General features: G+C 40.4%; 1 protein-coding gene across 1 annotated transcript in view; it reads left to right on the forward strand.

Moving 5' to 3' along the window:
* The window catches only part of PGM5 (phosphoglucomutase 5), a 188,368-nt gene that overhangs the window by 33,357 nt on the left and 141,723 nt on the right, over positions 1-13,288 (forward strand). The window contains exons 5-6 of the mRNA XM_034646746.1: positions 9,513-9,703; positions 10,310-10,464. Of these exons, the coding sequence (XP_034502637.1) occupies positions 9,513-9,703; positions 10,310-10,464 (346 nt within the window). The remainder of the gene's footprint in view (positions 1-9,512; positions 9,704-10,309; positions 10,465-13,288) is intronic.

A 13,288-nucleotide genomic window follows, 5' to 3' on the forward strand; every position in this document is an offset into this window, starting at 1 on the left:
GAGAATCTCAAGCAGGCTCCATGCCCAGCCATAGCCCGACATGAGGCTTAGTCTCAAGACCCTGAGATCATGACCTGAGCCAAAATCAAGAGTTGGTTGCTTAGCACACTGAGCCACTCAGGTGCTCCCCAAATAATCGCTTCCTAAAAATAGTGCCCTATTCATGTTTCACGGATGTCATATTTTAAAAATAAGTCTGGTTTACTGAGGTATAATTTATATGTGGTAAAACTGACATCTTTGAGGCATACACTTTGAGGTGGTTTGACAAACATATGTAGTCATGCAATGAGTATGACAATCAAGATATAGAATATTTCTTTCACTTCTGCAAGTTCCTTTGTGGCCCTTTGTAGTCATATACCTCCCTCATCCTAACCCCTAGTGTCTGGCAATCACTCATCTGGTTTTGCCTGCATCATTTTGCCTTTTCCAGAAAGTCATCTAAATGGAAGTATAACATATGTAAAGCCCTTTTCTTCAGGCTTCTTTCACTCTGTAAAGTTCTAGAGAGGGTTTAATGGTGTTGAGTGTATCAGTAGTGATTTCTTGTTACTACCAAGTAGTATTCCATTGTATGGATGTACTACAGTTTATCTGTTCATCAGTTGATATAATTATGGTTATTTCCAGGTTTCAGCTACTATAAACAAAGTTGCTTATAAACATTTGTGAATAAGTCTTTATGGGTTACATGATTTCATTTGTCTTAGGTAAATACCTAGGACTGGGATTGCTGAGTCATAGGACAACTACATAGTTCACTTTATATGAAACTGCCAAGCTCTTCTCCAAAGTGGCTGTATACCATTTGCACTGCCAGCAGTGTATGAGGACTTCAGTTTTTCCATATACTCACCAACACTTGGTATTGTCAGTCTTTTCAGTTTTGGCCATTCTACCATATCTTGTTGGTTGCTATTAAAATATTACTGAGGAGAAGGGGGGAAGGTGGCAGAGAGTAGGGCACCCTAGTTTCATCTGGTCCCTGGAATACAGCTAGATAGCCATCAAATCATTCTGAACACCTGTGAACTCAACCTAAGAAAAGAATTGCTGTAATTCTACAAATACAACCACTTTTTGCAAGGTGGGAGGCGCAGAAAAGTGGATCTGAGGCCATATATTGGAAGATAAGCCCTGGGGAGAGGGAGCCTCCATAAGCTGGCACTGGAAAGTGATATAGCAGTGGAGAGGAAAATCAGAACTTTTATAAGTCTGCTCTTGTAGGGACATTACTGTCTGAAAGGCACTCAGGTGGCAAAATGGGGTGGAATCCTAGGTGGGACACTGTGGCCTCAGGATCCCAGGGTCACAGAAAGAAAGGGGGTGCCTGAGTGTGGCAGAGTTCCCAGGAATCAGAGCAGGAAAGCCGGCTGCAATCAGAGAGCCCGGGCACTGGCTTTCTGCTCAGTGTTGCCATAAATCTCGAAGTGCCGCACATTCAAGTGACCGCTTTCCGAGCGGGGGCCCAGCAGGTGACAGAATTCTGGCGAGACCCTCTTCCTTCCCCTGGGAGGAACAGCACAGGTGTGTGCTACAGGAGTCTTCAGGGTTTGGAGACTTGAAATGGGGCCACATGCCTGAGATAAAAACACTCAGCTACAGGCTGGGAGAGCAGAGTGTGGATGGAGACCAGGGAGACAGGAGTGATTGAATGCTTTTCCCTAAGGGTGCACTGAAGAGTGGGGACCTCAATCTTTCATCTCCGGGGCTGGAGATTGGGGCACCGCCATTTTAATTTCCATCTCTAAAGTTGTGCAGAAAGCCTTCAGGGAACAAAAGCCACATAGAGCAATCCAGAGCCACACTACAGACTGCCAGGGACCTAATCAGTATGGACATAAGTAAGATGATGGAACTAGAGTCCAGAATAACAATTATAAAGATACTAGGTGGACTTGAAATAAACATTGTAGACACTAGAGAATTCCTTTCTGGAGAAATAAAAGAACTAAAATCTAATTAGGTTGAAATAAAAAAGGCTGTTAATGAGATGCAATAAAAAATAGAGGCCCTAACTGCTAGGATAAATGAGGAAGAAAAGAGAATTAGTGATATCAAAGACGAAATGATGGAGAATAAAGAAGCTGAGAAAAAAGGGGATAAACAACTACTGGACCACGAGGGGAGATTTTGAGGGATAAGTGATACCATAAAGCAAAACAATAGTAGAATAATTGGGATCCCAGAAGAAGAGGAAAGGAGGGGCAGAGGGTATGTTGGAGCAAATTATATCTGAGAACTTCCCCTAATCTGGGGGAGGAAATAGGCATTCAAGTCCAGGAGGCACAGAGAACCCCCCTCAAAAGCAATAAAAATAAGTCAACACCTTGACCATACAATAGTGTAACTTGAAAATTTCAGAGACAAAGAAAATCCTGAAAGCAGCGTGGGACAAGAGGTCCTTAATCTACAAGGGTAGAAACATAAGACTGCCAGAAGACCTATCCACAGAGACCTGGAAGGCATGATATATTCAGAGTGCTAAATGGGAAAAATATACAGCCAAGAATACTTTATCCCCCAAGGATGTCATTCAGAATAGATAAGAGTTTAAGAGCTTCCAGGACAGAAAGAAACTAAAAGAATTTGTGATCACCAAAACAGCCCTGCAAGAAATCCCCTAAAGATCCCCTAAAGGGGATCTTTTAAGGGAAGAGAACACCCCAAAGTAACATAGACCAGAAAGGACTAGAGACAATATACAGAAACAGCGACTTTATAGGTTATACAATGGCACTAAATTCATATCTTTCAATAGTCATTCTGAATGTAAATGGGCTAAATGCTCCAATCAAAAGACACAGGGTATCAGAGTGGATAAAAAAGCAAGACCCATCATATGCTGTCTACAGGAGGCTCAATTTAGCCCAAGATGCCTCCAGACTGAAAGTGAGGGGGTGAAAAACTGTTTATCATACTAATGGACATCAAAAGAAAGCTGGGGTAACAATCCCTATATCAGACAAATTAGATTTTATTTTTATTTATTTATTTATTTATGATTTTATTTATTCATTTGAGAGAGAGAGAGAGACAGCCAGCGAGAGAGGGAACACAAGCAGGGGGAGTGGGAGAGGAAGAAGCAGGCTCCCAGCGGAGGAGCCTGATGTGGGGCCTGATGTGGGGCTTGATCCCAGAACGCCCTGAGCTGAAGGCAGACGCTTAATGACTGAGCCACCCAGGTGCCCCCAGACAAATTAGATTTTAAACCAAAGACTGAGATGAGAGATGAGGAAGGACACTGTATCATAATTAAAGGTCTATCCAACAAAAAGATCTAACAATTGTAAGTATTTATGCCCCTAATACAGGTGCAGCCAATTGTATAAACCAATTGACAAAATTAAAGAAACTCATTGATAATAATACAATAATAGTAGGGGACTTTAACAACCCCACTCACAGCAATGGACAGGTCATCTAAGAAGAAGATCAACAAGGAAACAAGGGCTTTGAATGACACACTGGATCAGATGGACTTCACGGATACATTCAGAGCATTCCATCCTAAAGCAACAGAATACACATTCTTCTCAAGTGCACATGGAACATTCTTCAGAATAGTTCACATACTGGGTCACAAATCAGGTCTCAAGCAGTACCAAAAGACTGGGATTATTCCTTGCATATTTTCGGACCACAATGCTTTGAAACTTGAACACAATCAAAAGAGAAATGTGGAAATAACTCAAATACGTGGAAGTTGAAGAGCATCCTACTAAAGAATGAATGGGTCAACCAGGAAGTTAAAGAAGAATTTAAAAAAATTATTGAAACAAATGAAAATGAAAACACAACTGTTCAAACCTTTGGGATGCAGCAAAGACGGTTCTAAGAGGGAAGTATATAGCAATACGAGCTTTCTCAAGAAACAAGAAAGGTCTCAAATGCACAAACTAACATTACACCTAAAGGAGCTGGAGAAAGAACAGTAAATACAGCCTAAAACTAGCAGGTGAAGAGAATTAATGAAGATTAGAGCAGAAATCAATGAAATAGAAGCCAAAAAACAGCAAAACAGATCAATAAAACTAAGAGCTGGTTCCTTTAAAGAATTAATAAGATCAATAAACCTCTGGCTAGACTTATCAAAGAGAAAAGAGACAGGACCCAAACAAATAAAAGCATGAATGAAGGAGGAGAGATCACAACCAACATTGAAGAAATACAAACAATTACAAGAACATATTATGAGCAACTATATGCCAACAAATTAGGCAATCTGGAAGAAATGGATACATTCCTAGAAACATATAAACTACTAAAACTGAAACAGGAAGATATAGGAAGCCTGAACAGACTCATAACCAGCAAGGAAATTGGAGCAGTAATCAAAAATCTTCTAACAAACAAGAGTCCAGGGCTGGATGGCTTCCCAGGGGAATTCTACCAAACATTAAAAGAAGAATTAATATCTATTCTTCTGAAGCTGTTTCAAAAAATAGAAATGGAAGGAAAACTTCCAAACTCATCCTATGAGGCCAGCATTACCTTGATCCCAAAACCAGATAAAGACCCCACCAGAAAGGAGAATTACAGATGAATATCCCTGATGAACATGGATGCAAAAATTCTCACCAAGATACAAGCCAATAGGATCCAACAGTACATTAAAAGAATTATTCACCACGAGCAAGTGGGGTTTGTTCCTTGGCTGCAAAGGTGGTTCAACATCCACAACTCAATCAATATGATACACTACATTAATAAAAGAAAGGACAAGAACCATATGATCGTCTCAATAGATGCAGAAAAAGCATTTGACAAGTACAGCATCTTTCTTGATTAAAACTCTTCACAGGGTAGGATAGAGGGAACATACCTCAATATCATAAAAGCCATCTGTGAAAAGCCCACAGCAAATATCATTAGCGAAATAGCAAAACTCTTAGTTTTCCCCCTAAGGTCAGGAACACAGCAGAGATGTCCACTCTCACCACTGTTGTTCAACATAGTACTAGAAGTCCTAGCCTCAGCAATCAGACAACAAAAAGAAATAAAAAGCATCTGAATTGGCAAAGAAGTCAAACTCACTCTTCATGTATGACATAATACTCTGTGAAAAACCCAAAAGACTCCACCCCAAAATTCCTAGAACTCATAAAGGAATTCAACAAAGTAGCAGGATATAAAATCAAAACATAGATATCAGTTGCATTTCTAAATACACACAATGAGAGAGAAGAAAGAGAAATTAAAGAATGAATCCCATTTACAATTGTACCCAAAACCATAAGATACCTTGGAATAAACCTAACCAATGAGGCAAAGGATCTGTACTTTGAAAACTAGCGGATATTCATAAAAGAAATTGAGGAAGACACAAAGAAATGGAAAAACATTTCATGCTCATGGATTGGAAGAACAAATATTGTTTAAATGTCCATGCTACCTAGAGCAATCTATACATTCAATGCAACCCCTATCAAAATACCATCAACATTTTTCACAGAGCTGGAACAAATAATCCTAAAATTTGTATGGAACTAGAAAAGACCCTGAATAGCCAAAGGAATGTTGGAAAAAAAAAAATAACCAAAGCTGGTGGCATCACAATTAAGGACTTCAAGCCCTATTACAAAGCTGTAATCATCAAGACAGTATGGTACTGGCACAAAAACAGATACATAGATCAGTGGAACAGAGTAGAGAACCCAGAAGTGGACCCCCAACTCTGTGGTCAACTAATCTTTGACAAAGCAGGACAGAATATCCAATGGAAAAAAGTTTCTTCAACAAATGGTGTTGGGAAAATTGGACAGCCACATGCAGAAGAATGAAACTGGATCATTTTCTTACACCATACACAAAAATAGATTCAAAATGGATGAAAGACCTAAATGTGAGACAGGAATCCACCACAATCCTAGAGGAGAGCACAGGCAGCAACCTCTTTGACCTGCCAGACATGTTTCTAAAGGCAAGTGAAACAAAATCAAAAATGAACTATTGGGACTTCATCAAGATAAAAAGCTTTTGTACAGCACAACTAATGAATCATTGAACACTACATAAAAACTTATGGTGTACTATATGCTGGTTAACTGAACATAATAATAATAAAAAAAAGCTTTTGCACAGCAAAGGAAACAGACAACAAAACTAAAAGACAGCCTACAGAATGGGAGAAGATATTTGCAAATGTCTTATCAGATAAGGGCTAGTATCCAAAATCTATAAAGAACTTATCAAACTCAACACCCAAAGAACAAATAATCCAATCAAGAAATAGGCATGGGGGCGCCTGGGTGGCGCAGTCATTAAGCGTCTGCCTTCGGCTCATGGTGTAATCCCGGAGTTCTGGGATCGAGCTCCACATCAGGCTCCTCTGCTAGGAACCTGCTTCTTCCTGTCCCACTCCCCCTGCTTGTGTTCCCTTTCTCGCTGGCTGTCTCTGTCAAACAAATAAATAAAATCTTTAAAAAAAAAAAAAAGACATAAGCATGGACATTGGGAAGGGTCTGTGTTGTGGTGAACGCTGTGTATTGTGTAAGACTGATGAATCACAGACTTGTACTCCTGAAACAAATAATACATTATATGTTAATAATAATAAAAAATCAAAGTTACAGTAATACTAATAAAAACAAAAACAAAACAACAACAAAAAAAACAAGAAATAGGCAGAAGACATGAACCGATATTTATCCAAAGAAGACATACAAATGGCCAACAGACACATGAGAAAATGCTCCCTATCACTTGGCATCAGGGAAATACAAATCAAAACCACAATGAGATACCATCTTACATTGGTCAGAATGTCTAAAATTAGTAAGTCAGAAAATGACAGATGTTGACGAGGATGCAGAGAAAGGGGAACCCTCTTACACTGTTGGTGGGAATGCAAGCTGGTGCAGCCACTCTGGAAAACAGTATGAAGGTTCATCAAAAAGTTGAAAATAGAGCTACCCTATGACCCAGCAATTGCACTACTGGGTATTTACCCCAAAGATACAGATGTAGGGATCTGAAGGGGCACCTGCACCCAATGTTTATAGCAGCAGTGTCCACAATAGCCAGACTATGGAAAGAGCCCAGATGCCCATCAACAGATGAATAGATAAAGCAGGTGTGGTATATAAATATTCAATGGAATATTACTCAGCCATCAAAAATGAAATCTTGCTATGTACAGTGACATGATTGGAACTAGATGGTATTATGCTAAGTGAAATAAGTCAATCAGAGAGATAATTATCATATGATTTCACTCATATGTGGAATTTAAGAAACAAAACAGAGGAGCATAGAGAAAGGAAGGGAAAAATAAAACAAGATGAAATCAGAGAGTGAGACAAACCATAAGAGACTCTTAATCATGGGAAATAAACTGACAGTTGCTGGAGGCGGGAGAGAGATGGGGGTTGGGGTAACTGGGTGATGGACATTAAGGAGGGCACATAATATAATGAGGACTGGGTGTTATATAAGACTGATGAATCCCTGAACTCTACTTCTGAAACTAATAATATACTGTATATTAATTGAATTTTAATTTTAAAAAAGCAATGAAAAAAAGAAAAAGAACATTAAGTACTGTAATCACCAGTTTTTAAAAGACAGGATTAAATCTTATAAATTAAATGCAATATATGGCATTTAATGTCCAGGTAAATATTTAAACATTATCATCAAATACTGTAGTCATCAGAATTTTCCACTTGCTATTTGCTTTATCATTTGTATTTTATAACAATGATATATTTAATTGTAAGATTTTTATGGACCTTTATATATAATTTATATATATTATGCTAATTGCATTAAGTAATTAAAAAGTAGGCTTACAAAAAATATTACTGATACATATTTTTAAAGTTTTTTTCTCCCTGTATAGTTTCTGTTTCCTCCAGGTTGCTCTTTACTCTTTTTGTTTTGATCTTGCATTAATTGCATTTTTCAAAAGCTTAGTGATCCTTGGGTGTCTGGCACATTTAAGAAAGAGGCACTAAAAATTTGCTGGGAGGTCTGAGCTCATGTGTGGATCTCGTCCTCCATGGGCTTTACTCTAAAGTCATCTGGTTGGGCTGTTTTGTTCTTTATTATTGGGCTGATCATATTCTCCAGAAAAGGATCTTTCAGGTTCTTGCTCTAGCATTATCTGGCCTAGAGGGAAGATGGTTTCTCTTTCTAAATACTTTGAGCAATATATCTGGTTTTGAACCTCATTGCCTAGCTTGTACTATATATCCATCTCTGAATCAATTACTCAGGCGAGGGCTGGAGGACATTGGGCAGACCTAGGTCACCTTCTCAACCTTGGGGGAAGTGGGATTTAGCCATTTCCAGCTTGTAAGAACTAAGATGGGGAAAGGATTTATTCTCCAAAGGAAACCCATAATATTACAGCTAGAGGAAGGGGAAACACGTGCTGGACAGGCAAAACCAAAAGATGTTTATTCTTTGAAGGTCGTGTTGTATTAGTGGAAATTAAATGGAAAACAATGCTTTACATATATTTCAGTCAACAGGATTACATGCTGGTCCCCAAATGTGCTGTATGTTCTGCCTCAGGCTCCATTCCCTCATTCATAATGTCCTTTCCATTTGATTGGCATGCTCATTCCCCATCTCTGTCAAATTTATATTCTTTCTTCGAGTCCCTCCAGAAATGCTACCTCCTTCTTGAAACTTTACCTGTGGGTGTTTCTTCTCATAAGCCATTGGATCTAATTATTTCATAAAAATCCATTGCATAGCACTGGTCTTACCACTGCAATCACTCCCACTACTGGATTAAGAGCCCAGTAAGGTAGAAACTGTGATTTGCATCCCTTGAATATGGTGTTTCTTTTTTTTTAATTTTATTTAATTTTATTTTTTTATATTATAATATTTTTTTATGATGTTAGTCACCATACAGTACATCCCTGGTTTTTGATGTAAAGTTCGATGATTCATTAGTTGCATATAACATGATAGGTAGTAAGGAGGGCACGTATTGCATGGTGCACTGAATATGGTGTTTCTATTCCTAACATAGGAATTCCATGTTAGGTGCTCCATAAATGTGTGTTGAACGGGAAAGTACAATTCCTTACCATTTATTTTGTAAAATATGCTTAGTTTTATATGCTTCAGTGGTTTACAGTGTCCAGTTATATACTTGGCAAACTTAAAATGATTGCAGAGACAAAGAACATTGCTAGAGTCTTTAGTGCTTTTGCATAGATTTAGCTGATGTTTTTAAATACATAAAAAGGAACACACAATGGATCATTATTAAGTAGTTGATTTCTTTCTGGCAACATATTAGAAAAGTTCTGGAGAAAAGTTTTGTGTAACTGGTTATTGGATACAACAAATGCCCAACACAGCAGTTGGCACATGGTAGGTACTCAATGAATAGCAGTTGAAATAAGTATTACTCTGTGTTGTGTCTTGACAAAGCTTGTAGAATTTTCTTTCCCTGTGCTATTAAATGACCTTTCTTGTTCTAACCAAAACAGAACACTCTTGGGGGTTTCTGCAAAGATTTCATACTGCTGCTTATCTCTTTTTAGTCATGGGACCCTACGTGAGAAAAGTCCTGTGTGATGAGCTGGGGGCTCCAGCCAACTCTGCAATAAACTGTGTCCCCTTGGAAGATTTTGGAGGGCAGCATCCTGACCCAAACCTGACATACGCAACAACCCTTCTAGAAGCTATGAAAGGAGGAGAATATGGATTTGGAGCTGCATTTGATGCTGATGGGGTAAGTAGGAAATGTTCCTGCCTGCTGACTCCTTTACCGTAAAATAAGCCAAGCATTGGAAGCGAGAGAATTCATGGGGCTGGCTGATACGTATGGGGGATTTGAACCCTAACTGGTTCTGCGTCTGCTCTTCCTTTTAATGGCTCTTCCGTATTGCAATTAAATAACTTTTACTTTTCTTAGTTCCAGGGTAGCATTATGTTATAAAAAGGTTATTTCTTTTAAAAAATATCCATGCACTAGATCTTTATTTGGGGTTGGTTTTGTTAAAACCGCAATGTTAAGGAACTAGGTATTTTGGCAATAATTCTTGTTCTCCATTATATTTTGGGGATAGTGTGAGATAAGTATGTGGAGGCTACTGAAGCTTGAGGCAGTCATCCACATTTCAACAGGTGGGACACATTTCTGACTGTGTCAAGGTCCTGGACCCTACAATACTCAGGAATTTAAAAGAAGGTTTCTCATGTCCTCCTTGACTTCATTCAAGTTGTTTTAGGTTGTTTAAATTTGGGTGGTGGGAAGAATATCTTGGGGTGATTGTGGGAATGGGGTGCCAGCTGCAGATGCCTCTGTCTGATCCTTTTCACACATTCCTTCTGTCAGGACCGTTACATGATCCTAGGCCGAAATGGCTTCTTTGTGAGCCCTTCTGACTCCCTGGCCATCATTGCTGCCAACCTCTCTTGCATTCCATATTTCCGTCAGACGGGGGTTCGAGGGTTTGGGAGGAGTATGCCCACCAGCACAGCCCTGGACAGGTAAGCAAGGATGTCGCCGTGAAGAACTTCATAGTAGGTTTCTGACGTCAGTGTCCCCTTAGCTGTCACTCATTCTTCCCTCCTCCAGTGGGAATTGGGGGAAGTATGGGAACCTACAGGCATGTACAGTGCACTTGGCAGGTGCATGAAGAATCGGGTGGCCTGAACTTGATTCTTGGTTCTGCCATTGCTTAGCTGCGGGAATTTGAGAGACATGGGTTCTCTAGGCCTCATTCTTTTTTGCCAGTCTTTTTTATTTTAGCAATTCCAGTGAGTGCAAAATATTATTTCCGTTTTTAAAAATTGAAGCAAAATTAACATAGACTGTTAGTTTCAGGGGTACAATATGCATTAACAATTGTATACATTACTCAGTACTCGTCACAACGAGTGTGCTCTCGATCCCCTTCACCTGTTTCACCCATCCCCCCACCCACCTCCCCTCTGGTGACCATCAGCGTGTTCTCTGTTCTTAAGAGTCTGGTTTTTTGTCTGTCTCTTGTTTTTGTTTTGTTTCTTAAATTCCACATACGAGTGAAATCATATGGTATTTGTTTTTCTTTGACTTATTTCACTTAGCATTATATCATATTGTACTTAATAGCTGAGTAATATTCCGCTTATACGGATACCACTTCTTCTTTGTCCATTCACGCGCGAATGGACACGGGTTGTTTCCATATCTCGGCTGTTGTAAATAATGCTGCAGTGAACATTGAGGTGCATATATCTTTTCAAATTAGTATTTTCATTTTCTTTGAGTAAACGCACAGTAGTAGAATTACTGAATCATAGAAAAATTGTATTTTTAGTTTTTTGAGGGCCCTCCATACTGTTTTCCACAGTGGCTGTATGAATTTCCATCCCCGACAACAGTGCCCAAGGGCTCCTTTTTCTCCACATTCTCGCCAACACTTGTTATTTCTTATCTTTTTCTTCTAGCCATCCCGGGAGGGATGAGGTGATAGCTCATGTAGTTTTGATTTGCGTTTCCCTGAGGATGAGTGAGGTTGTGCGTCTTTTCATGTGTGTGTTGCCATCTGGATGTCTTCTTTGGAAAAATATCTATTCAGATCCTCTGCCCACTTTTAAATGGTTAATTTGTGTTTTTATGAAGTTCAGTTGAATATGTTTTTTATAGATTTTAAATATTAACCCCTTATTGGCTATCTCATTTGCAAATACCTATTCCCATTCAGTAGGTTGTCTTTTCGTTTTGTCAGTGGTTTCCTTCACTGTGCAAGAGGGTTTTTTGTTTTTGTTTTTTTTTGTTTTTTTGCTTTTGTTTCTCTTTCCTGAGGGGTCATATCTAGGAAAGTGTTTCTGTGGCCGACATCCTAGAGATTATTGCCTATGCTTTCTTCTAGGAGTTTTATGGTTTCATGTCTCACATTTAGGATTTTAATTCATTTTGAGTTTATTTCTGTGCATGGCGTAAGAAAGTGGTCCAATTCCATTCTTTTGCATGTAACTTTCCAGTTTTCCCAACACCATTTATTGAAGAGACTGTCTTCCCCATTGTATATTCTTGCCTCCTTTGTCATAGATTAACTGAGTATATAGGCATGGATTTATTTCTGAGCTCTTTCTTATTCTGTTCCATTGATCTATGTGTCTATTTTTGTGAGCGTACCCTTTCCTTACTGATTTTGATTTTCTAACTCTGTGCCAGGCATGGCTGTAAGCACCTTCCATAAACTCGGTAGTCATCATAACCACCCTGTGAGGTGGCCCATTTTACAGATGAAGGAACTGAAGTACAGGGAAGTTAAATAACTTGGTCAAGATCAGGGCCTAGCAAGGGTGGAACTGGGATTCTAACCAAGCCACTCCAGTTCCAGAGTGCATGGTTTTTTTTTCTTTTTCTTTTCTAGAGAGAGGGGGAGAGAGCAAAAGAGAGAGAGAGCGAGGGTAGGGGCAGAGGGAGACAGAGACTCTTAAGTGGGCTCCGCACTCAGTGCAGAGCCCAACGTGGAGCTCGATCTCACAACTCTGAGATCATGACATCAGCTGAAGTCAAGAGTCAGACGCTTAATCGACTGAGCCCCCCGCCCCCGCACCCCCAGAGTGCATGGTCTTAATGACTCTGCGATATTACCTCACATGGGGTGTTGGTACTGTAAGCCCAGAGAGGGGACAAGGGCCTCCGAGGAAGCTGCAGGGCTTACTCTGAGTTTCAAGTGCTGACGTGACACTCCTGGCCGCCCAGGCCTCCAGGTGACAGCTCCCCAGGTGAGCCTACCTTGGTCATGCCCTCTAACTCAAGTCCTCCCCCATGCTTCATGTTGCCCTTGGTCCCATCCTCAGAAGCAAGGAGATGAGGCTGGACAAGGATGAGGAGAGGGGCCCACAGCACAGTCACCACCCCAGGGAGTGGAGCGTCAGTGGGAAGAATGAGAGGGCAGGATGAGGGATCCATTCCTCTTTTCCCCTGCCTGTGGGCTAGTGGGCTGACCACTGGCCAGGGCTTCTTCTGGGGGCAGGGTGCAAATGAAACCCCTCAAGCAGTGGAGCAGGGCATGGGCTCCAGGGCCATTCTGTTCCAGGCCTCAGGAGAGAAGACAAATGAGAAGTTGTCCAGGCAGGAGCGAGAGAAGCGAGAGAAGATGGGGCAGATGGTCCAGGCAGCCAGACTAGAGAGTGCACACTTCTCTGTTGCCCCCCGAGAACCTCTGCTCTCAGCCAACAACTCAGGAGTCCTAATGAGCTCTTCTGGGCTCCCCAGGCCTGCTCCCCAACCCTTGGCCTCTATAACTCGGGGTGTTGCTCCTCCAGCCATGTGGATTCCTCCCTCCGCCTCACATAGATTTAATTGGTCTTAATG

This window comes from Ailuropoda melanoleuca, chromosome 17 (genome assembly GCF_002007445.2).
Source record: "Ailuropoda melanoleuca isolate Jingjing chromosome 17, ASM200744v2, whole genome shotgun sequence".
Taxonomy (NCBI): Eukaryota; Metazoa; Chordata; class Mammalia; order Carnivora; family Ursidae; genus Ailuropoda; species Ailuropoda melanoleuca.